Source organism: Papio anubis, chromosome 8 (assembly GCF_008728515.1).
Source record: "Papio anubis isolate 15944 chromosome 8, Panubis1.0, whole genome shotgun sequence".
Taxonomy (NCBI): domain Eukaryota; kingdom Metazoa; phylum Chordata; class Mammalia; order Primates; family Cercopithecidae; genus Papio; species Papio anubis.
Genome location: NC_044983.1, coordinates 47691068 through 47717128, shown reverse-complemented (window position 1 = coordinate 47717128; position 26061 = coordinate 47691068). Strand labels below are relative to the sequence as shown.

At 39.2% G+C, this 26061-nt stretch overlaps 1 protein-coding gene across 14 annotated transcripts in view; it reads left to right on the top strand.

Moving 5' to 3' along the window:
- The window catches only part of ST18 (ST18 C2H2C-type zinc finger transcription factor), a 310749-nt gene that overhangs the window by 254691 nt on the left and 29997 nt on the right, over nucleotides 1–26061 (top strand). For all 14 annotated transcript variants that reach the window (XM_021942312.2, XM_021942313.2, XM_021942314.2 and 11 more), the window contains 7 exons: nucleotides 337–471; nucleotides 2087–2177; nucleotides 3226–3330; nucleotides 5800–5993; nucleotides 8252–8463; nucleotides 17319–17564; nucleotides 23863–23978. In XM_021942312.2, coding sequence (XP_021798004.2) covers nucleotides 337–471; nucleotides 2087–2177; nucleotides 3226–3330; nucleotides 5800–5993; nucleotides 8252–8463; nucleotides 17319–17564; nucleotides 23863–23978 — 1099 coding nt within the window. The remainder of the gene's footprint in view (nucleotides 1–336; nucleotides 472–2086; nucleotides 2178–3225; nucleotides 3331–5799; nucleotides 5994–8251; nucleotides 8464–17318; nucleotides 17565–23862; nucleotides 23979–26061) is intronic.

Here is a 26061-nt window from a genome sequence, read left to right as displayed (position 1 = left end):
TTTTTCTTTTCGGGAGCCTGTTCATCCCCTGGCACAGGGTTGATTTTTCATAATGAGGCTCTAACTGCAATATGTGACATGACAACTTAAAACCATCTCTGTATTTTAACACTCCCTTGCCCTGTGTCAGCCTTTACTTATGAAACCAAGAAAATTGAAAACATGTTTTCTGTTTCCACAGGTCTTAGTTGAGGGTCTTATTCAAGGCAACGTGAGAAGAATGTTTATAACAGTAAAACTGAATGAAGTGAGAATGTTACCCTGCAAGGCCATTCTATTGAATGGGAAGAAAAACAAGAATAACCAAATGCATTTCTCAATTTAATTTCTCCATAGATTCACCAAGGCCTGAAAAAAGGGAGACCAAGTGCCCGATCCCTGGGTGTGATGGCACGGGACACGTGACGGGGCTCTACCCCCACCACCGCAGCCTTTCGGGGTGCCCCCACAAAGTGCGGGTTCCCCTGGAAAGTGAGTACCACTTGTCCCTCAAAGCAGAAGCCTCCTTCTTATACACGCCTGATCATCAAGATCTTTCTCCCCCAATTTGGAATTAGGAATGGAAACTGAGATTTTTAAACTGTGTCAAGCCAATTCCATCTAGCTGTGGGTTTTAAAACACAGTGTATTTATAGAAAATTCAAGGTGCAAGAAAGCCAACAGATCAAGAGACAATTGCCATAGGAAAACAGCTAGCTCCTCACAGTGCCCAAAGGAAGGGCCAGGCTACAGCATCGAGGGCCACCCAGGAAAGCACAGGGAGTTCAGGGGTAGAGGGAGTGCAGACAGTGGGCCAGAGTCTTTATGGTGGTTTCTGATGGGGCAGGGTAAGCAACCTTAGGACTGGCCAGTTGGAATGATTTCAGGAGGCTTGGGGACATAACGGCTGTCCCTAGTTGTCTAGTACCTGCCTCTGGAGCGATCAGGTCAGAAGAACAGTGCCCCAGACGGTGAGTGCCCAGTAAAGGAGGTAGTTGGGCTGTGGGTTCCAGATAGGCTAGATTGCATTTTTAAAGTGTGCTGTGGGAAAGTTGTTCATTCTCTCTGGGAATTGGGTAGCCTGGGAGGAGCAGTCCCTCCACAGTCAGCAAGGCCCCAGATGTTAAATCATCAGAATATAAAAATAAGTCGTGGTTATTAAGCTGTGTGACTACACAGTTCTGTTTCACCTGGAAGCATGGATTCCTTAAGCTCAGGACCAGTCTGCCTTGAGGCATCACAAGGCGGTAACCATTGTCCTCCTGGCTTCCTCTCGCAGTGGGAACACACTGCTTGGTGTTGTCTCAGGGCATCCTGCAGCAATGGAGGGCCCTGAGTAGGAGCAAGCCTTGGCCCCCTCTCTACCCTCAGCCCTGCTGTGAGCTATCTGTCCACTGGCAGTGGAGTAGAGGGCTGCCACCTTCTACACTGTACAATATCGACCTGTTCACTTTGTGAACCTACTTATTGAGACATCTTTTGGGCCAAAACAAATTGCAAAAATGGAAGTGCTCAACATCAATCTTCTCAAAAGTGAGATTTTGCAAGTCACTAAGTCTCATCAGCTCAGTGCTGTCCTGCCAGATTAGCAGTTCCTCAGACTGGTTCTCTGGCTGTTCGCTCAACCATACTTTTCTCCCAGTAACCAAACGGCAGTGGGGTGTGGGGAGTAGGGGGTGGATGGACAAAGAATCAAAATAATATTACTTAGAAAATAAAGAAGACTATACACAGAACTTCAAACTGCAGGGAAAAGATAGAAAGAACTATATGACAAATGGTGTTCTCCATCCATCCCCCAGGGAAAATCACATTCATGGGAAGGGAAGGTTACAAGCTTTTCAGTATACGTTAAATATCAGCAGAATCATCTCATTGAAGTCTAGTGTAAACATAACGTGGAGTTTAGAGAAATTAAAACTTCATCAAGCTTGCTGGATTTGATTTCTGAAGTTCTTCCATGCTCACTTGTTTGTGTCTGAGTAGAAAAAGCATGGTGGATGATGGAACTAAAGTCATTTAAATGCAAAGTTGAGAGATACATGTGTTAGTGTGCTTTGTATTTATGGTAAAGTATTCTTTCCTTTATGTGTTGTTTTGTGCTTAGTTCTTGCCATGCATGAAAATGTGCTCAAGTGTCCCACACCGGGATGCACAGGAAGGGGTCATGTGAACAGCAACCGCAACACCCACAGGAGGTAATTCTCATTAGACGACAATCACTTTGCATTTAAAAAAATGTGGTAGCAATGTTCCACCAATAAAATAATGGGTTAGCAATGTGTGATGAAAATTGCTGCATCACTATGCAATATGTGACACTTGAAATAGAGAAGAAATATTCTCAGCATGTGCATTGTCAAAAAGAAAGGACCTCATCATTTGCTTTCTTAGAAATGTGTCTATTAGCAGCCAGTTATGATAATGAAAAAATATTACATTTGAAGTTGCTGGGGTTACCTATTGATATAATCATACAAATAGAATGTGTTGTCGTTTGCTCCAGAACCTCACCATTGCTGTTTTAACATTGCAAAGAGTTGCTTCTAGGTTATCCTGTATCCTGTCCAATAGACATTAAAAAGGTACCAACAGGGCTTCAGTGGTTGTAACTATAAACCAGGTGTAGGGTAGACATCATTTCACTGAAATTGCAACTAGCATAAGACACACATATGTGCATTTACATGCAAATGTATTGTGTATCTATAAATATTTGGGGTGAAAATGCTGATGGTTTGATATTCACATTTTATATTACAAGTCGATTATGTGGCAAAGAGGTACGATGTGACCTATAAGCACTATGCCAGCAAACTTCACATTCTGCACTTTGAATTTCAACTAAGATGAAGAACTGAGTTCCTAAAATGTTTCTAAAGATGCCAAGATAAGTCAAGGAGTTATCATGCTAACTTCTACAGTTGGACACATTGCAATTGGAATGAGCACCTTCACTTAGAATATTAAGAAGTTTCCAAAAGCTTTCGCTATTTATCCCTTACATAATGCTTTTATGTTTAAAAACGAGTTTGCTACCTTTCACCTCTGAGATGGGGCTGGGAGCAAGTATTGACACTGTAGTTTGCAAAACCCTTTGGGATCTTTCAGTGTGTGCGTGGTGCTAAGTGAACTATTAATATGACTTAACATTTAGTGTGTGCCAAGTGTGCTGTGAGGCACATGCCAAAACAAATCATATTATCATTTTAACTCAAATCCTCCTGTGTTTCCTTTTTTAAACAGTCTTTCTGGTTGTCCAATTGCTGCAGCTGAAAAACTGGCAATGTCCCAGGATAAAAATCAGCTTGATTCTCCCCAAACTGGGCAGTGTCCTGACCAGGCCCACAGGTATGAACCCCCAAAGATGTTCTCGGTGCTCTCTTCATCCAGGCTCCTGCACAGCGGGGCCTCTGGCCCTTCGTGTGTCAGTTCCCTGTGGCTCGGCCTCCCCTCTCAGCCCCAGTAGACCTGGGTGTGCAGCCCACCCCACTAGACCAGAGGCTGGTTTAGTTAATGACGTCGTTGCTGAAATGAACTACTAAACTCTTCAGAAGTTTAACTTGAAAGTCATCTCTTTGCCAAGGTAACATAATAGGGGTGAATCTAAAAGAATGAATATACCATAGCTTACATTAATCAGAATTGTGGGTTACTAAGTATACCCACAAGTCAAATGAGCACCCCTTCATCACTGACTTCACCTTTCTGCCAGGAGAAAATGCCATCAAAAGTCACTCCTACCTTTCATCACATATATATAACAAAATATGTGATGTTATATATTCATCCTTCAGTTCCACAAACACATATAATGTATTTAAAACAAAAATTCATTCCATGATTGACAGCTATTAATAAAATATCTCCTATTGGTCCTGGTAACTCCCAGGCTCTTGGTGATGTCTAGAAATTTGGAAGATCTTATATCTAAATACTAAAGTATGTATGTATGATGATAATTAATGTGAAGTTATATGTTTATTGGCATAAAATCATTGTTGTAGGGAAAATGATTTCAGGATTAAGCTAGATGATCAGATAACTATTGTTACTGAGTCACTGAAATACAAAACCAGTTATTAGACATTTCCACGTTTTCAAGATACGGCTTCCCTTAATATTTTGCTTCTATAGATTTGATTAAAAGAGTCAAAATTGGCATTTAAATCACATGTGTGAAGAACATATGTCAAGTGAAAATCATGAATTACTGAATAAGTAGCAATTAAAAATCTTAAAGTAGGATTCTTGGTTGGTATGACTGTATACTCTAGTTTCTCCCCAGGTAAGTTAGTTAGCAAATATAGAAAGAACATTGAATTTCATTTTGCTCATTTCTTAAAATATTAATATTGTTTTAGATTAGAATATATATACAGCTTTAAGGCTCTAAACCAGGTTATATAGGCAATAACAAGATCAACTCGTTGTTCAGATGTTTTTATATAGCAGCTAAAAAGTTTTTGTAAAATCTAATCCAAAAAAAAACTCATTGAAAACTTTGGCATTCTGATAAGTTTGACAATTTTTGGTGGAAAAAAGAGAAAAATATGTATTTTAATATTGCCAAATTTTGAAAGTATATTTGTTTATGTTCTCTTACCATTAGACCACAGCAGAAAATCAGTTGTGTTTTACTTGGCTGGAATCAGTGCTACACAAATATGATGCCCTTGTTTAATCCAAATACAACAATTCTAAAAGAATATATAATTCACATTTAGCTTAGATTGTGATAATTATGTTGAAAATGTGATAGATATTATAATACAGTAAATGTGATTCATATTGAAATGATGGTAATTCAGTTGATAAAATATTGAAATGCCATTTAAAGTATTATATATATCAGCAAAAACATTCTGACTGAAGGCAGGGAAAAAAGGTGAAAAGCCCAGGAAGAAACTCCCAGTTCAGGAATCAAATCTCCGGTATCTGCACTGCCCCTCTTAGGCATCAGATTTCTGCCAGCTCTGCAGGACTGAGCAGGGCCTAGCATCACTTCTGAACGGAATATAATGACACTTCCTCACTGGTCACAGTTGTGACTATTCATTGCCAATCTAATGAACAAATCTAACAAGCAGAATGTGCACACCTTGTCAGTGCTTTAACCAGTATTTACTGATGGTAACATGGCTTTTTAGATGACCATGGGAGCAAACACCGCCATGATTTTTTTGAGATGGAGTCTTGCTCTGTCTCCCAGGGTGGAGTGCAGTGACATGATCTCAGCTCACTGCAACCTCTGCCTCCTGGGTTCAAGTGATTCTCCTGCCTCAGCCTCCTGAGTAGCTGGGATTATAGGTGTGTGCCACCACACCTGCTTAAGTTTTGCATTTTTAGTACAGACGGGGGTTTCACCATGTTGGCCAGGCTGGTCTCGAACTCCTGAGCTCAGATGATCGACCCGCCTTGGCCTCCCAAAGGGCTGGGATTATAGGCGTGAGCCACCACACCCACCTGACATGGCTTTCCTTTAAGAACTCAAAATGCTAACAAGCATCAAATATTTGCTCATGATATCTTCATAAGATGAATGGAGGATTGCATATTCTTAATTTGCTGATGGGAGGACTGGGACACAGAGTACGCAGCATCATGGTAGCGAAGTACAGCCCAGAGCATCTTTCCATCTGGCCCTATGGGTCCGGAGCACGCTGCTCTGTCCTGCCATGGCCCCATCTCTCTTATTGTTCAGTGTCTCTGTGGATACCTTCAGGAGCGACGCACGTATCTATTGTAAATTCTGACACTAATGTGCTCACCAGTAGTTTCACTATATTTCTTTTGAACTGCTTCATCCCCCCTCTCCAGGACAAGCTTGGTGAAGCAAATTGAATTCAATTTCCCGTCACAAGCCATCACCTCTCCCAGAGCCACAGTGTCAAAAGAACAAGAGAAGTTTGGAAAAGTGCCATTTGATTATGCCAGTTTTGATGCCCAAGTTTTTGGTAAACGCCCTCTCATACAAACAGTGCAAGGAAGAAAAACACCACCATTTCCTGAATGTAAGCTTTGAGCTCTAATACCCATTTCTCCAAAATGCTTCTTGTGCATGGGTGTATGTGTGTATCAGGGGCCAGGGGGCTGTACTTAAATATATGATATACTACATACAGCCGGCAGGAGAGGAAATATATTCGAGTGAAATACAATAAGGAAAACAATAATAAGTTGATCAATGTTACTGATTTTACACTGAAGTTACACATAATATAGTGAATAGTTAATGAGTTAATTATTCTGCAAATATGATGCTATTGTTAAATCTAACTACAATAATTCTAAAGAAATATTTAACTCACAGTTAGCTGGAGTTTGGATTACTATATTGAAAAATGTGATGACTGTTGTAATGCAGTAATATTTATTTTTATTGAAATTATGGAAATTAATAGGTAAAATGTTGAAATGCGATTTAAAATATTACTCAACTCAGCAAAAGCATTCAAACTGAAGGTGGAAGGAAAGGTGAGAAGTCTAAGAAACAATCTGAAAGTCAGGATTTTACTATAATAGAAGAATGGTGTGGCTGTGGAAACTACTCACAAACTGAAGCATTAATATGGAAACACTTAAAATGCATTAATATTCTTTAATGCTAACACATCCATATAGAAGACCATAACTCAAGTATGGTATAATATATAAAACCTGGTGTTTTTTCTTCTTACACATTTCTTCAACTTGTTGGGAGTCCTTAAACATTCTAATGAAAAGGTGTGAAAGGAAATATTGGGAATCAATCGAGGCCATGATTTCTTCATTATGGTCACTTAACTTCCACAAAGGAAGGAGCTAAATAATGCGCACGTTGCGTTCTCCTAGACCATGAATTTTTTACAACATTCTGCATAGCCATAGAATCCCTTTGAACTTATACCAGGCTACGGAAAACTGAGTGCTCTTAAGAGCACAGAATGTTTACCGCATTGTGTGATGTTGATGAATTCTTTCAGAGAACTAGAATTTCATCTAAACCCAGTAGTAAACAGACTTGAAAGGAATTTGCCTATCAGGGAGAGGTACATTACACTCTAAAAGACATTTTACTTAATCTTATCAAATACACGTTCCAACTAACATAAATAACCACTAACAACCTGTTAGATTTAGGGGAAAAGTTATACACACATAGTTTTATATCTATCTATCCATGCAATTTTATGTGTGCCTATACAGACATACAATTTTATTATATATACACGCAGTATACACACATACATATATGTTTAATTCTGGCAAAGCTAGTTACTAAGAGCATTCAATGCACTCATATAGTATGGATATTGATTTTTTAAAGTGCAAAACATTCAGTGACATTTTCATATTCTTGTAATTATAGAAATATAACATTTGCCAGTGTTTTAAGTTTTGTTTTATGAAAAGAATCAAATATTTAAAATAAAAAAATTAATATAAAATAAAAAGCTAAATGTTTTTATATTAACTCACATTAAATCTTGAGTATTTCTCCTGTAACCTTGAGTGATGTTTACAAATACTCAAGAATGAAGAGAAATATGTTTAATTCTATCTCTCAGTAATGCTTTGGTACCCACAACAGAAACATAAAATGGAAACTCAGCCTTGATAACTAAATTGCCTTTCTGTTCACCTTGAGAACATTTCCTCCCTGCCCTTTATTTATCTCTCTCTTCCTAAATATGCAAAATGCCAGCTGATTAAAGACTCCACCATCTATTTAGTTCCATCTAGTTGGATGAAGAACAACTTCTACTGGTTTAAGGACAAAACAAGCCTGCATATCAAATAATAAAAATACAATTCCATGTCTAAGTAGAAATTGTTATTGTGAAAACAAATATTGAAAGGACACATTTTTTTTTCCACCACTGGAATCACTGGTACTCATATATGCAGTTTTCCAGTGGGCTTGCCTTAAACTCTCTGTAGTCCCTGGTGGGTTTTGCTAGTGCGTTTTTCTATCTACAATTTTTGTCACAAATGTTGCCAGTGCACCTGCCCCATAACATTAGTTATGGAGTTTTTGTCATAAGAAGTGTAAATACAAAAATATTAAGAGAATAGGCTTTCTCTCCACGCAATTACATCATTTGTTCTGTGAATCTCTGGGAAAACAGGTCTGGATAACCTTCATTTAATGTTCCCATGGATAATGGATCGTGTTTTAATTTATTCTTCACATATTTTAATGCAAGAAGTTACGTCTTTAAAAAAAACAAATCTACTTAATGACTAAAACCACGTACATGCAATTGCTAATCAAATCTCTCTTCAACAGCAAAGCATTTTTCAAATCCAGTGAAATTTCCTAATCGACTGCCTAGTGCAGGCGCCCACACCCAGAGCCCTGGCCGTGCCAGCTCTTATAGCTACGGTCAATGTAGTGAAGACACCCACATAGCAGCAGCTGCTGCCATCCTGAACCTTTCCACCCGCTGCAGGGAAGCCACAGACATCCTCTCCAACAAGCCACAGAGTCTGCATGCCAAGGTAGGCCAGTCCAAGAGCCTGGAGGGTGGGCCAGCGACTGAACCGTGAGAATAAACTGCCTTTCATGTTCCTAACCATATTCACTACCACTCCGCTCCCCCACCTCTGAAGCGATCCCCTCCCTGTCTCAGGAAGAGGCTCAGAGGAACACAGGCAGGGATGAGTTTGGTGGGGTCAAAGAAGGATGAAAGTGTGCACATCTTGCTCGTGGCTCCTCTTGAAGTTGGGGTACCAAAGTTTGGGGAGAAGTGAGTTACAGAGATGGGTTGGGGAGAATTTACACATTTCAAAGCTATTTTTGCGATGGGGAATTTGGCACACAAGAAAAGAGGGTTGCTATTAAAATAAATCTCAACAATGGAAGCTTTCCAGTGTCTGCAAATCAAAGATGGTAAGAAATGTGTGACCAAAGGGTGACATGTAAAACATTTGCAAAATTGACCCATGAAATTTTATCATTGCACATGTTACTATTGTGTAACATAAGATAGTCTGAGTCGCCACAGTATTCTCCAGGGACACGTGGTACAACCTGGATACATTAAATCAACAGGAGATGATTCAGGGAGAGTTGAGAACTCAGGGCATTCAAATACAAAATCACATTCTGTGAAGTTTTAAAAACACCACATTTCTGAAGCCCATGAAATTAATCACATTTCTCCAATACCCTCTCCTTTCCTTCCCAATTGATACTGAGAAGTAACTTGATGAAAACAAAAAAACAAAGATCCTTCATGCCCTTTGACAGCGAAGGGCTTCTGATGCCACAGTCACAGCGATCCACAGAGCTTGTAAGAGCGGCTCAGCCATTTGCCCCTGCTGTCAGCTGGAGCAGAAACTCCTATTTACAGAAAGGGCTTCAGTTCAAAGAAATGATTTCCCTACCTAGATGGCTGAAGCCACGGAAATAAGTTACCCAGACTCACTTGAGAAGAAATGTTACCCTGCTTTATGTGGAAGATTTTCTGAGTTAAATGCCAACCCTGAAACCTGAGCACTTGAAGACCACGGCTTCTCTTTTCCCCTTTAAGTGTGCGGGTCCCCGGCATGGTCAGCTGCTGCCTGTGCTGTGCCAGGCCTTCAGGAGAGCAGGTAACACGGTGCCACCGAGCATTTGACAGAAGAATCAGAATTAGCTTCTGGACAAAACTGAGCCAAGTAAACCCCAGGAAGAGTTGGTGGCCAAAAACCACTCAAAAACAATTTTTAAACAAATGAGGTTCTTAAACAAAGAGAAGCACATCCTCTAAAAATAAAAAAGATATACATATGTATAACAGGCCATCCAAATTCAAAAGATTCCAATCACAAATTATTTACCTAGGTGATTTAGGGGATTTTTAAATGCAACTTTATTTTGAAATTCATTTTTTAAAATCTGAATAAAGTTCTCATTTTAAAAGGTATATATATTCTAGTAGCTATCTACTTGGAGAAATACTAAAATAGCTTCCTTCTTAGTGCCTTATCATTTGGTTGTTCAGGCTGTCCTATGAGAATATAGGAACCAATATTATAATTATTAATGTTACTGAAATTACTTGGGTAAGTGGTTCTAGAATGAATACTGTCCATCTGTGCCTATAGATGTGTTCCTGTTCCTCAGAATTCTGCCTCTCACCTTTAGATTCTCCGTCTTCTATGACAATGACACCAAGCAACATATCAAAGATGACTAAAATTACAGTGCTTTTTCCCTTATCAATATATGTTCTCTTTTAAAAACATATTTTTGGTTAGAAAAGCAATTGGTAGATGGACATATTTCAAAAAACCAAATAGTCGATTTTCAGTGTGTGTTCTCGGGCTCCTGGCGGGAGAGCTTGGTGCCAGGCTGCTCCACGGAGCTCATCCTGCATGCCCAGGTGACAGGAGCTCACCGCATGCCTCAGCCTTTCAGTGCCAACCAAGTCTTAACTGCAGAAACCAAACAATAGATGTGGTGACGAGGGTGGAAGAGACAGAGAGCACACAGATTGACTTCCCAAAGGAGTTTGTTATGCTGGGAGTTCTAAAAACCATTTTCCCATGAAAATTGTCTTCTTTGCATAGTAGTTGCTAAAATAGGATAAATATGGTGACCTAGATGGTCACTTTGTGCAGAATCCTTCTGCCAGTGCATGTATACACACACACACACACACACGCGCACACGTGCACACATGCACGTGCACACATTTGCCTATAACTGTAACAATTTCTAGAATCTATCCTGGTTGGACCTTATTTTCTTAATGTTGAAGAGAATCTCATCTATTCCTGAATTAACAAAAGATAATTATTTTAGCAAAAGTGAGAGAAAGCCAAGGTAATTCACCCTGAAACTGAGCCTCTGATGAAACCATGCCTGATGTGGGCCTTTTCTGTTGTCAGTTCTGCCTTTTACTTAATGTAGGAATAAGCAGAGACAGACTTTGCCTCCACATTGAATGCTAGCCTGATTCTCTCTCCCCTATTATTTGATTCTTCCATGATGGTAGGCTACTAGTATGCTTATTTCTCATAGCTCAAATCCATAGATCTCTTGAGTTTCATGTGTAGAAACAAGGGTCTTGAAATATACAGCTTCAGCGGAGCACTTTGGATATATTAGCAAGCTATCCTGGTAGATGGACTCATAGCTGAACCAACCAAAGGTCTCTAAGTGCTGGACAGCCCTGGCCACATGTTAGGGTCAGTCATAGACTTTGCTCTTGAGGAGCTTACCAATAAAGCAGGAGAAAAGAAGTGACCCTCTGGGAGCTGTCCCTGCCTTCTGGGTAGAGAGCTAAGCTTGAAGAGGCGAGCTTCCTTTCGTCCAGGAAAGGCATGGTGGCTTTGCAGGGAATTTGACCAGAACTTGGTTGAGGGCTGATTTCTTAGTTCCCCTCTATTTGCATCCAGTTCTTTCTTTTACACAATGAGCATCTCTTATTTGCATAAAGCATCCCATAGGAGCATGAATTACAGATCTTACCGTCACCCATGGGCTCAACCTTTTTGACATCAAGCCAAAGAACACTAACTTTGAAATTGCCTTCATGCCCACATGTTGGGGCTAATACAGATTAACTGGCTGTACGCAATCTTACAACGAACTCCAAGCTTAATGGGCAATCTGAATTGGTGCTTTGTAAAATCGCTACTCTTATAGAAGATCATAGGTTGTTTTCAGAGGGGCAAAAAAACTTTGATTTCCTACACACTTTAAAAATATAATGAAGGATGATATGGACATTCCAAAATGTTCTCCTCCTTGCAAAGTCTCTTGGCTCCCAAAACTGGAACATGTCACTGATCCACCCCTTCCCAACACAGAGGGCTTATGCTGCTGTTCACATGGTCATCCATTCACTCAACCAGTATCCCTCAAGTGTAGGCTCCCATCACGCTCCAGTCTGAAGGCACCAGTGCTGTGACATTGCCAATCACTGCCCAAACCAGAGCCCATTATGTCCCGAAGGCAGAAGATTTTCAAAGGAATTATTTATTTGTTAAAATACAATCCAGCATAGATATAACATATTTGTACCACCAATATATATCTCTTTGAGGAATTAAATCAGGAGAAAACAATTAACACTATCAATGCTTAGTGGATGACATAATGGTTAAAGGTAAATTTGTCTGAAGTATTAGCTTTATTTACTTAATTTTTTAAAATTTTCTTTTATTATTATTTTTTTGAGACAGAGTCTCACTCTGTTGCCCAGGCTGGAGTGCATTGGTGTAATCTTCACTCACTGCAACCTCTGCTTCCCGGGTTCAAGCAATTCTCCTGCCTCAGCCTCCCAAGTAGCTGGGACTACTGGCTTGCGCCACCACACCTGGCTAATTTTTATGTTTTTAGTACAGACAGGGTTTCACCATGTTGGCCAGGCTGGTCTTGAACTCCTGACCTCAGGTGATCTGCCTGTCTCGGCCTCCCAAAGTGCTGGGATTACAGGCGTGGGCCACAATATCAACTTTATTTTTATTCTAAAACTTTTTTCTTTCTTTTTTTTTGTTTTGAGAGAAGATCTGCTCTGTCACCTAAGCTGGAGTGCAGTGGTGTGATCACAGCTCATTGCAGCTTTCAACTTCTGGGCTCAAGTGAGATTCTCCTGCCTCAGCCTCCCAAAATTCTAGGATTACAGGCATGAACCACTGTACCCAGCCTGATTCTAGAACTTGGTTGTAAGATGCATATAGTGTCCTTCATTTTAATTTGGAATTAATATGATTTGGAAGACACAAAGGGGCCACAGCTCCAAAGAGCTCCCCTTTGGTCTTGCCACAGGGCCACAGGTGGGAGAGAGTCCTGGGTCTACTGGGCCTCCTGAGCATCTTCCTCTGGTACAGGCCTCAGGCAGATGCACCCCCGTTTTCTTCCTTCCTCCCACCCTGATCACCAGAGGTAGGAACAGGCCTTACAGTCTATCTTTATCCTCATCACTGCTGCTTGCCAGGCATTCTGTTGTTTGTTTTGGTGTTTTCCCCACCTGTTTAGACAAAATGGCATATGCAGAGTGTGCCTTAAAAGAAAACAAAAAATTGACACTTGCTTGAAATGTTTAAAGTTCAAAGTCTGTTTTGTGCTTGAACAAGGCCTAGAAATAACATGATGTGGCATCGCCATTCTTGCCGCCTGGTATCAGGAAGTCTGGCGACCCTCTGGGCGGTGAGAACCCTGATGCCGCCTTTTCTGGTAACTTTAAGAGCGGGGCAGATTTGCCACACATTCTGAGTGAAATGTTATGAGGGTCTTGGGTCAGGGATCACAAGGCACTGGTTGATACAGGTGCAAGGAAACCAGCTATTTAATAATTGGCTTTTTAGCCCTGTGTATAGTAGCCTAAGGACATGTCTCTTTTGTCTCCCTGAATCTAAAGTAAAAGTTGAAAAAACAAACTCGGTCAAATTATTATGATTATCAGCTGTCATTTATGCAAGACGTATTATGTGCCAGGTACTATAAGTAAGCATGTGGCTCACATTAATCCCTTTTAATCCCCTAGAATTTCTGTAAAGCAGATATTATTATCCCATTTTGCAGATGAAAAAACAGTAGTACAGAGATACTAAAGTACTTTCTCTGAGTGGCACAACCATAATTATTGGAACAGAAATTTTAACTAATGCCTGTCTAACTTCTCTTCTTAAGATCTTAGAGCAGCTAAGCTCCTGGCCAACCAGCGTGGACTGTGATTCCAAGTCCCAAAGATCTTGGGGAAGCTGTGTTAAATTTCATTTAAATTTTATACCTTATATTAGTTATTTCTTCTCCGATCATTTCTCCTCTGTTTATATTGAGTGTATTTTGCAAATTTATAATCTAAACAGCTTTAATAATTACCATTTAGTAAGAATAAGATATTTTCATTTCATCTGTTTACTGTTAATACCCTGCTTACTTTGGAAACATATTTAACATAGCTTTCAGCATGGAAAAGATACCCCCAAAACAAAAAACCTTGAAGCAAGAATAAAAAACATCAGCTGCTAGATGAAAGCCAGGGGCTAATTATGGCAGAAACCTAATCAGAAGGACACTTAGTTTTGCACTTCCTCTCAGCCAAGTCAACAGGGAAAAGATGGCAGGTGACCCATCCTGTATTCAGCAGACAGCTTGCCAAGTCAGGAAAACAGTTCTTTCTTGTTTTATCAATGTTTGGAAAATTAATAATTTTCACAAGATAACATTTAAGTTAACATTCCAATTTTATCTTTACTTTGTCGCAAACTTTGAATGTGTGATCACTTAAAATTGCTAAAACAATATAATGTTATCATTTGCCTGAAAAATAGTAGAAGAAAATAGCCACAAGCCTACCTTCTGTATACAAAGACCTACAATCGTTTTTGTATTTTCCTTTTGGTTCTTTTTCAGAAAACACATTTCTCTCTTTTTTCCCTAGTTGCAAATATAGTAGGAATGCCACATTGTTCTCTGCTGTCAGTGATACAAGTACTTTCCATGTAGAAACAGTGTTCATAATTATCACTTTCCTGACCACATAATATGCCATTAAATAGGGGTAGCATATTTTTATTAAGTATTTCGCTGTTAGTGGCCATCTAGGTCACTTCTTATTTTGTAGTAAAGGTAAGGATTACAATGAGTAATTAGTTCAACCTTCAGTTTAATTATAATTTACATTAAATTATAAAATTACCTTCACTAAAAATCTATATGCATAAAAAATAAGTTTCTTGAAGGCAGAAACAACCTATTTTCCAATTTTATTTTCCCTAGAATATAGTGTCTTAAAAATGTGAAGTGCTTTCTCAATAACTTAATAAATAAATAAAACATAGGTAGTATCATCAGTAGCTCAAAAGTGGCTGGAATCGATGGCCTGGGATATCCCCTCTCAGTCGGAAAGAGCATGAATAGCAGTAATCCTATATCTACCCCCAAGAGAACTTTAAATTTAAATACTTAAAATAAGGATCCAGAATAACACTTGAAGAAATCAGAATATTAGAAGTTTGAGGGGGTGGGGGATGCATATCTGCCACAGCTCCTCCAGCCCCTCCCTCCCTTTTGTGCTGCCATTTGGAGTTTCAAGCACAGAGAGAAGTGATGCCCATTGATACTGCTCTGAATAAAAGCCCATGCTGTAAACGTGTGATCGCCCATCTATGGGCAGAAAGGGACCCTTCTCTGGTACTGCGTGTAATTGTTGAAGGCATCTGTGCGCTCACTTAAAGCCCATCTGTACCCTGCTCCCCAGCGAGCCGCCCGCTCTCTCCCAGTGAAGTCAGGTGCTCAGAGCAGCAGGCTGGGCGCAGGATGTAGGAAAGCGCCTCTTTTAAACATTAGGAGCGATTGACTCGAAATGTGTAATCGTAACAACTCCTAGAATCTATCATTGTCTTAATGGACTATTTAGAATTTTTGTCTGTAAAAACTAAAATATATATTAATCTTGTCTTGGAAGAGTTGATATTTTTCAGAGAAATCGAATCTGCACTATTTATGGGTTTTGCACTATAAAACTCTGCAGCCCAGTCACATGGCTTCTTTTTCCTAAGCCATCTGTCACAGAGGTCTGGAATTTTATGTGAATGTTGGTTGTGCAGTCTTAACCCAAGTTTTTTTTTTTTATTTTTTTATGAAAAATGTCAGCAACTACAATATTTAGCATTTTACTTTACGTTGGCCATTAAACTTGATTACTATAGCTCTGTTTCATTGCTATTTACATGTCAGCTACGAAGCCAAAAATTGTTTTGATGCGCTCCTGGCAGAATACATTGTGAGATCGTGGAGAGAGAGCACACGTGGCACTGATATGGTTAATATCTTGGATTTTTGTAACTAAGGTTTATTAATGCTGGTATAAAAATGTATTTGATATTATACAGATGGCATAAGATGTTGTGGTTACTAAGTTATTATCCCGGATAAGCTGTACTGCCAAATTCGGGGCTTAAAACTATCACGAGAGATTAAACTATTTACTAAAAAGGGACAGAAAGATACGGCCAAAGCATCTTAGTACAGCATATTAGAAGTGTATTTACCTCCCACAAATGTAGTAAAGCATATCTATCTCATAGGCTGAGAGATTGAAAATACGAACTTTGCAGGTAAAACAAGCAAATAAAAGAAGGGCTTTTATTTTCTAAGTCAGGCACAAGCAGCAAGACCAGCTGACGCAGACCAGTGGCGCCTGTTTGGGGGCTGGGAGTGAGGGTTGTTTAAAGGGAAGAGTTAAAACAAATCCCCTGGGAAGTATCTGGTTACCACAAGAGTTAAGGATCTTGCTAAATATTCAAAGAAGAGTGGCCAGCCAAAAGAAAAAAAGAGAGTAGCCAAATTATCAGGAAGTTAATTTTAAATTGATGGAAGATGGAGAAAATACCAGAAAGGTGTTATTTGACCCATTTAGAAAAATGACAGGCACCTTCCTCCTACCTTCAGAGAATGACTGCATAGTAATGTTCACAATTCATGACACCACATGAGCCGTCCCAGTGTGCGAATCTTGCAGAACATACGAGGCACGTGAGCAGTTTGCTGGAGCTTGAACCAAATACAGAATGGGGTACTGTTCCTCCTGACACAGAAAAACAAAACCAAGAAATAACACATGGCAAAAGGTAGAAGGTATCTCAAGAAGAAATATTGTGCAGTGAATTTAGTTTTAAGTCTCACACTAAATGTGGAGAAAATAAGCCCTTTTGTAGTATTCTGAAGTTTTCACTATAGGGCTTCAACCTCAGTCAGGCTGTCAGCTGCTACCCAAAGCACGCCCTCTATCACCACCGGGTGAAGTGTGGTTTGCACTGTCTGCCTCCATGTCCCTGCCCCCTACAGTTGAGCAAAGCGTTTATGGCTCAAATAGCCTAGGGTAAAATGTTGTTTTTATATTAGTTTAATATTCCAATAAAAATTATCTTCCAGTGGGTTATTTTTGCATATTTCTCATGTGAGATTAATATTATGATTTGAAGGGTTGGAAAGTTATACATGCCTTTTGATAAACACAAATGTGAATGCTTTAAATGATGAATTGGGAGTGATAATTCTGTAAACTAGAAAAGAAGATGTAAAGCTAAACTTGTAAATGTGTGTGTATGTGTGTGTGTATATATATATATTTTTTTTCATAAAACCATTTTAGCCAATACATTTAATATTTGGAGCATCTTATTTACATTAAGCTTACTTTGTTTAAACCCAGAAACACAAAGCTCACTAATGGGGCTGTTCTTAAAGTCTGCCTAAGAATTGAACATTACCCAATGCAAATCAGAAAGCTAGATTTAAAAGCAGATATACTTACATAAAAGCTTACATTTAAAATGATCCCTTAAAAGCCCCACATGGCTAGGCTGTAACTGCAAACTGCTTAAATGTTTTTCTGTTTCCTATTGTATACCAGGGAGCCGAAATAGAAGTGGATGAAAATGGCACATTGGACTTAAGCATGAAAAAAAATCGAATCCTGGACAAGGCTGCACCCCTAACTTCCTCTAACACTTCTATTCCAACTCCTTCCTCTTCCCCATTCAAAACAAGCAGCATTCTGGTCAATGCGGCATTCTATCAGGCTCTTTGTGACCAAGAGGGCTGGGACACGCCTATCAACTATAGCAAAACTCACGGGAAGACAGAGGAGGAGAAAGAGGTACTGTTTCCATATGTCAATCAGTAAGTTGAAGACAGCATGATTGCAGGGTATCACTAGCTCTTTCCTCCTAAATTATGTTTCACATTCCTGTTTAGATGATATGTAATTTTGTACCTTGCTTTAGATTTTGATAAAGTGATGATTTTTAATGCCAGAGGAAATTCATTAACAAATCCAACTTTCATTATCACTTGCCTAAAATAATGTCACTATGGTGAATTTTATTCCTATTAAGAAATTTTGTGCCCTGCCCAAGAGATTATATTATCTATCCCTTCATATAACAGCTGTAAGGGGCAATGTATTGCTCAACATTGAAATGCCAGCTTACTAATTCTCTCTGAACCAGAGGGTTGAAGATGAAATCAAATCAGGGTCAAGTAAGAATCTTTGAGTCATGTCAGATTTCTTTTCATGGTTTTGTGAAGGAACTGTGTTAGCATACCTATGTATAGATTCATTGTTTGAGGCATTGGATCGAAATGTTGGATGTCTAAATCAAATTAATCTTAAAGTCAAGAAGATCCATTCTGTCTTTCTTCCTTCTTTCATTCAGCACAGTTTTGCCAACATCTTCAAGTCCAGTCAGTGACATGGGACCTGGATATACAGCAATGAATAGGACACGCTTCTACCATGCCTTTGTGCCACATGTCTATGCCTGATGTAGCTCATGAAGACTGACTCAGTGTAACTCAAATGATACTGATAAACAGAGCTAACAATTGCACAGGCACTACGTAATGTGGAGAGGTGAGGTTAATGGCTACACTAAGCAATCCTAGGTGGCTGGGTGTGGACCCCTGGAAGACGCCCTCAGCATCTGAGGCAGCCTGTGTGTCTCCACCACTCAAGCCATCACATGAAAGGATGAGGGGATTCAACACACTGTACAGCTTTTTGAAGTTCAGATTCTCTCATACGTGGCCTTAGATCTATTTTGATTCTTGCTCATGGCTTTTCAAGATTCACCCAAAGCATCTAAGGATGACCTTAATTAATCTATCATAGTACTATTTTAGAAGAATCATTTATTAAAATAATACATGTTTGACTATAACGAACACGAAACTGACACATGCAAAGTATAAGAAGCTCATTTGCCTTAAATGACGACCACAAACTGGCAAGAGTGCATCTTTCCCCCGACCACTGTGCCCACTGCCACCTCAGACTTGTGCCAAAGAACAGAGGTTACACCTAATTCTGACTATGTGTATCATCTAAAAGTCTGTCAGTGTTCACATCCCTCGAGTATCCTGCACATCTTGACTGAAATGGAAGTAAGCAGTAAGCTAGGAAGTGGGAAGGTTAAGAGGCACAATTGTGATGAGATCAAAATTGTTGACGCAGAGTTAGCTTTGGGTAAGGGAATGTCCTTCAACTCACATGACTGCTTAATCTCCAGCCAGGCCACTGCTGCTCAGATCATGGCACATTGCGTCTACAGCCCTAAAGGGAAACCTGACCCTTGGCCCAGGATGTGTGGATGTGGGTCCAGTAGAAGTCCTTATGTTACAGGAAGGACAGTGCCTCATGAATTAAGTATAACTGCTTCATGCAGGTTCAAAATCCCAACATGTTCTCATTTCTGGGAGTATCTCAGTGCCATGTGCAGAGTGGCATTTGGGCTTTCTGCACTCATCCTTGTGATTATGGCGAATGCATTCACCAGAAAGTGTCAGGCATAAGCATCCAATCCTGGGTAGTAACAAAACACATTTGCCTCAAGTAGGTTCTCATCTTCATCTAGGGTGTCTTGCATTGTTTGACAATGATTATACTTTTGTGCCCTCAGCAACGATGTCAACATTGCACTCTTCATGTTCTCAGAGACCCATTCCTATCACCTCCTTAGCCACAGTTCTTATCACCTAGAATGCCAGAAAATGAGATTTCATAAGAAATATTTTACGTTACTTTTTAATCCTGCTTTTGCTTAATTTCAAAAAATCATCTGGATTTATCTTTGTAGCTTTATAGATTCAACTTGAGTATGTTTTTATCTCATGCATATATATCTGGGACAGTATTTCATTTCCCAGCAAATTCACACACACAAAATGGGATTCTTTAGAGTGGATTTATGCTCTTTACAGAATGGCTTACTTACTCCAGGTCTGACAACACAGGCTTGGACTGCTACAGTTTTCAACCTAAGTATTGTGACATCTGGAATTTAGAAGCTATGTGGGAATTCAGTGTCACTAAGAGTATCAGGGAGGACTTTGGAGATGCTAAGTGAGCTCTTGGACTTAATGTGCTTGCCCTAGGTTTGAGCTGACAGAATATTTGTCTAAGCTAAATGCTTATTGTCCCAGCTATCTGAACAGGGTGATTCATTGCTTGGGGACGCTAAGGCTGGTGGAGACACACACATAAAAGTACTTCTGAATCACTCTAACTCCTGATATGGTTTCTCACCCTTGTTCTCTGTTCCCTCATCTGTGCCAAACCTACTAACAGTACTTTTCACATCCTGTTCTGAATCTTGAAAATGAAAAATGTAATGTTTGGTAGGTATTATTCTGAAAAATTAGATTGTATTAAATGTGCTCATTGAGAAGCTATCAGAGGGATACCACGTACAATAAAATAAAGATAGGGAACCTTTATATACAATATCTCATTATCCCAATAATCCTGAAAAGCAGGATGATTATCAAATTTTTTAGAGGAGAAATTTGAACCCTAGGGAGCTAAAGTTGTTGCTCCTGGTCATAATCGCGCCACTGCACTCCAGCCTGGGCGACAGCGCGAGACTCCGTCTCAAAAAAAAAAAAAAAACCACAAAAAAAAAATTAAATCATAGGCCTAGAATTCCCTACAACAAATAAAAAAAAAGAGAAAAAGGTAAATGAGGAAAAGGAAAAGAAAAAAAAAAATCACCAAAAACTGGAGACTGCTTAGGGAATATTGAGAAAAATTTAATAGTACAGACAAAAGAGAAGAATGAAGAAATGGCAGGTGGCAAGGTGTGTTGGCAGCAACAGTTGTCTAATGTGTTTCTGCGGGTGCAGGACTGGAACTCATGTGACCCAGGCAAGTACACACGATGTGACTACAAAAACCAGTTCCAGGACTGGTCCTAGTTTGTCACTTTCCAGTGAGCTTCCCTGGAATAGCTACGTGTGTTCCAGACAATCTATTGTTCACATTTGGAGACTGGAATGTGGTATGTCCCTGCTCCCACCCACATCTTTCCCTTTTCCACTTTCCTCTTCCCCACCACATAAGACACATACACAACCAGAAATTGAGTGATTATTTCTAATTCATTGTTATCTAGTTCATATGCACAACAGTTGCTTAATTTTGGTGATAATTTTCAGAAAATATTGTCTGTCTCTCTCAGTGAAATAGCCTGTCCAGATGCCCCCTAAAAAAAATTCCTGAATTTGGAAAAAACTCAAAATATCTCGAAAGGAAAGTGTTGAGAAATAACTAGGGCTGTCACTTTCATTCAACTGTCAGTTCTCCAAAGATTTCAGGGCTTAAAATGTTAAGAGTGCCAGATGCTATTATCTGTTATTCATGTTACCATTATGTCCTGGTGTTTACTGAAATCAATATAAACTTCCATCTGTACGTTAAAGGAATTTCATTGCATGCATGTACTCTCTAAACACACACATATATACCACATCCTCTTTTACACAACCACAAAATAAAATTATTATTTTCAAAATTATACTTTAAATTTTGGAAAAAGATTTTTACAAATGCTATTGATTTACACTGGCTGCCGTTTAGGAATTCATTCAGTATAAAATGCCTCCATAACAAAACTAATTCTTTTAGTGACAGCCACCTGGATTTTAATACATATACTCTCTGCAGGTTTCTAAGGGTAGAATGTTGAGCAAAGAAAAGGGGAAAAGACAATTATTTCATAAAACAATTGTATGCATATGAGTCTATGTGTTAAAGTTACAAAATATTTAAAAGGTCATATGCAATAAAATTATCCTGTTGAAACATTACCACATATTACTATACCAAAATAAATAACATATATCCTGCAAGTTTTATGTTTATATTATTTAGTAAAATAATAACTTAAACTTTCATAATTGATTATTTCTTTCAAAATTCCCCATTCTCTTGCCTTCCATAATTATAGATTCAGGCCTAAAACAACAGCTAGAAACCTGTAATCATCTGTAAATATACAGGTCTTCTTGGAGAGACTGTTCATAACTTTGCCATAAGTAATAAAATGGCTCTTTTTACTTTATGCCATTTTCATTAAAAAAAAAAAAATCAGCATCTAAACAGAAAAACGAAGGCTGTTCCACGTTGAGACAATATTGGATTTAGCATTTGTAACTACTTTCAAAAAGCCAAGACATTTTTAAATTATAGTGGAAAATACTACTCAGGCCAAATCCAGATAGGACTAAATAAAGTGGATGGTGGAATTATCAGGTTTAAGGCCTTAAAATTTGGAATTTTTTTCATTTTAGCCATTTACAGCATAACACTTTAAAAGGATAAGTGCTAATCATCTATTTTGCTGTAGATCCCACGGAGGCAGCATTAAACTAGCACCTCTCTTTGCATCCTAGTGTGGAATTATGATCAAGCACACATTTCTCTTTATTTTTAAATTGTGTATTTTTATCGGCTTCTATTTTCAAACATTTACCAGTAAAACAAATGAAACACTTAACACCATCAATAATATTGATAAATTGTCCTAAATCAGATTTCATTAATGTAATCTGAAGACAATGTCACTTGAGACTGTGTACCGATGTATTTACTACAGTGTGCTCTTACGTAAAATAATTAATCGAATTGTTATCCAAGTAATTAATGAAAAAAATTACATTTGCCTTGATGACTAAGATCAGTATTTAGAATTTTTCTTTGGTTGGGAAAATCCAGGAATTTTGGTTTTTTTTTCTCATTGCTTTTGAATGTAGACTCAGAATTACTAAAATTATATTTTGCTATAGTATTTTTATATTCATTTAATTTAAAAATATTTATTTTGAACAATTCAAAATAGTTTACTTACCTTAAATATATCAGTACTTTTGAGATTTAGAAGACAGTTTTTTTATATTAGTTCATCTGATTTTAATATTAAATCCAGAAATTATTGTATTTACTGAATACAAGATTAATGATGAAAGTAAGCTAATTATGTGATCGAGAAAAACCATCATTTGTTATCTGTGAAATAATACATCACTTGGTAAATAAACTCTTTGAAAGGATTAGTGAGTCTTCTTTATGAAATCAAGGTCGGTATTAAACTTAAGAGAAGAGCATGAAAATTAGGAACATCCAATAAGACATTCCATCCAGGAAGGAAAGTGACAGGATACCAATTTAGCAAAATAAGTAATTTCAGAAAAACGGGAAGTAATACAAAAGTAAAAGGAATTATCCAGAAAGATCAGATTAAATGCCTAAATACTGTAGCCTCAGTTATTACATATTTAAACGAATAATTTAGATCTTAATTATTTGTACATTAAAAAGGGCATTCAGTTAACCAAAACTTCCCCCTTTTCTGTTTAAAAGTTTGTGTGATTCATTTTTGCAATATTTCTTTGGCTTTACTGCTGTTATGACTGCTGGATATATAAACAATTCCTGTGCTCTCTAGGGAGCATTTCTAATACAAGAAACCTTGAAACATACTAAAATACTAATTACATGGCTCAAGAAATACCTACCTCTGGAATCACATTTGCCAAAATGAGAACTTTTGAAAGGTGTTCCATATCAATTCCACTTTTTCATTCTTCACTTAGGATAAAGATCTGTTACAACCAGGACATATTATTATTATCTCATTTATTTCTTTTCTTTTCTTTTTTTTTTTTTTTGAGATGGAGTCTTGCCCTGTCGCCAGGCTGGAGTGCAATGGCACCATCTTGGCTCACTGTAACCCCTGCCTCCCGGGTTCAAGTGATTCTCCTGCCTCAGCCTCCTGAGTAGCTGGGACTACAGGCACGCACCACCATGTCCAGCACATTTTTGTATTTTTAGTAGAGATGGAGTTTCACCATGTTAGCCAGGATGGTCTCAATCTCTTGACCTTGTGATCCCCCTGCCTCGGCCTCCCAAAGACCGAGGATTACAGGCATCAGCCATGTTGCCTGGTCTATCTTATTTATTTCTTATACAAATCCTCTAAGGTATTTTGGCCAAGTCCAAGTCCAAGTCCAAATCCAAAGCCAAAACTCAATCCTGGCCCCAATGATTTTAAATCTATTTGTCTTTCCAGGGTTCCCTAATGACTTCTGTGTTTGTTTTTGTTTGTTTGTTTCTTTTCCAGAAAGACCCAGTGAGCTCTCTAGAAAATTTAGAGGAAAAAAAGTTTCCTGGAGAGGCCTCTATACCAAGCCCTAAACCCAAGCTTCATGCAAGAGATCTCAAAAAGGAACTAATCACGTAAGTAGTGCCCAGTGCCATGCCCTCGAAGATTCTGGAATGAAGATTCAAGTTCGTGACTTAGAGTTACAATATCCTGGCTTATACAGTTGACGTTAGGGTGATTTCTACCAGTCAGCAATTAAACGTTAGACATGCACCTCACCTGAGCTAAGAGGGTGTACGTGGTCATATGCTAACAGAATTAAAAACCTGTTGATTAAAAAACAAACTAAGATAACACAATTAGAGTGCTTCTTAACCTGATAACCATTGACCCGCAGATCTAAGGGTTGACTTCGAAGACTCTACCAACCTTCTGACACTTGATGTAAATAGTTATTTGAGCAAGGGAGTTACTGGTTTTCATCACATTTTCAAAGGGGTTCTGAGGCCCGGAAGAGTTTAAAGGGCAGGGTACCCGAAGGCAGTAAGTACGAGTTATGTACTAGTGGGTGAATGAGTGAATGAAATGTCGGAAACTGTTTCCCATGTATCATTAAATATTAATCAAATCTACTCATATGTAAATCTATTTAAAGCTGTCAGTTAATGAGAGTTTACAGCAAGGAGTAATGCGTCCACTTAGGACAGGCCTGTACCCTCTCTTCTATATCCCTCATCAAAAATATGTTTAAACTTTTCAAAGAAAAAAAAACTGTAAAAACCTCTCCTGACCCAGCTTCCACCTGGACTCTCTATGTCCCCTTCCTTTTCCAGCTGAACATATCCAGAAAGTTGCTGCTACTGTGTGATGCAGTTTCCCTCCTGAATCTTTCCCAGACAGCTCTCCAAGGACCTTCCTTCCCTCAGCATCCCCTTCCCCTGTCAGGATCTTGGTCCTGAGCCTCCTGTTCCTACTTGATAGGCAGCAGGATGCCACAGAACTGATCTCCCTCCTCCACAATCCATTGTCTACACTTGGCCTCTAGGATGCCTCACCTCTGGACTCTTCCCTCATCTCACTGCTAGCCCTTCTAGACTCATGTGTAGCCATCTAAAGAGTAGGGTGCCTCTAAGTTCCATCCTGGAACCCTTCCTTCCTGCTATCTGCACTCACTCTTGCTGAGGACTCCTTGGCTGCCACCGTGCTGTGACCTCCACATGTCCACCCACCACCCCACAGGAGCAGTGAGTGCTCCCCTCCCCCAGCCTCCCGCTTTGTGCTTCTTGCTTCCCCTAAGCACTCCAGGAATTAGGCAGGGCCTTAGGCCTGCTGTTCCCTCTGCCCAGAATGCTGTCCCCAAGGCCTCTGCAGGGCCCACATCCTCTCCTCCCTCAGCACAGGTCTTCTCTCAAACATCACTTATGTGAGAGGCCTTCAGGCTACTGTGCTTCCCCACCCCCAGCCCTGATGCTCCCATTCCCAGATCTTTTCTTCACTTCCCTCCACTCTATTTTCTGCCTCCCTCACCAAGAACAAAGCCTCAGAGGGCACGAAGTGGGTGCTGGGGGTCTTCTCTCCTCTGTCTTTGCTCTCTACCTTGTCCGCACCATTGGTTCCTAATATTTATTGTGCAACCTCTTATTTCCCCTTATTTCCTCTTCTCTACCTTGTTCACACCATTGGTGCATCATATGCACTGTGCAACCTCTTATTTACCCACCTACATGGACAGTGACTTGGGAGCAGGCAATACATTTCAAATGCAGGTGCCAACAGCAGGGCCTTGCACATAGTAGGTGTTCAGTAAAAATTATTCCAAGTCTGTCATCGGATTGCCCTGTTGACATGTGAATGACTTTAAAATAAGCTTAGACTCTGCATTCTCGAAGGATTTTGTAGGCAAACATTACTGGCTGAAATAGCATGCTCCCTTATAAACTTGATGTCTGCCTGGGGCTTGGCAGTTGATGGTAACGGATGGTTCCAAACATGCTGGAACTTAAATCGGATTGAACACGGTTTCAGGCTCAGTGACTTGAGACCTTAGAAGCCACTTCTAACTTTTTAGAAACTTCTTAGAAGCCACGTAGGCCAGCCAGACACCTTTTCCCACGTGGATCTGCTGTTAGAAACTTTTCATCTTTGTGTGTATTTTTTTCCATGTGTTATTTTTAATATCTTCAAAAATGGCAAATTTTTATCCTTCAAAGGTAGATT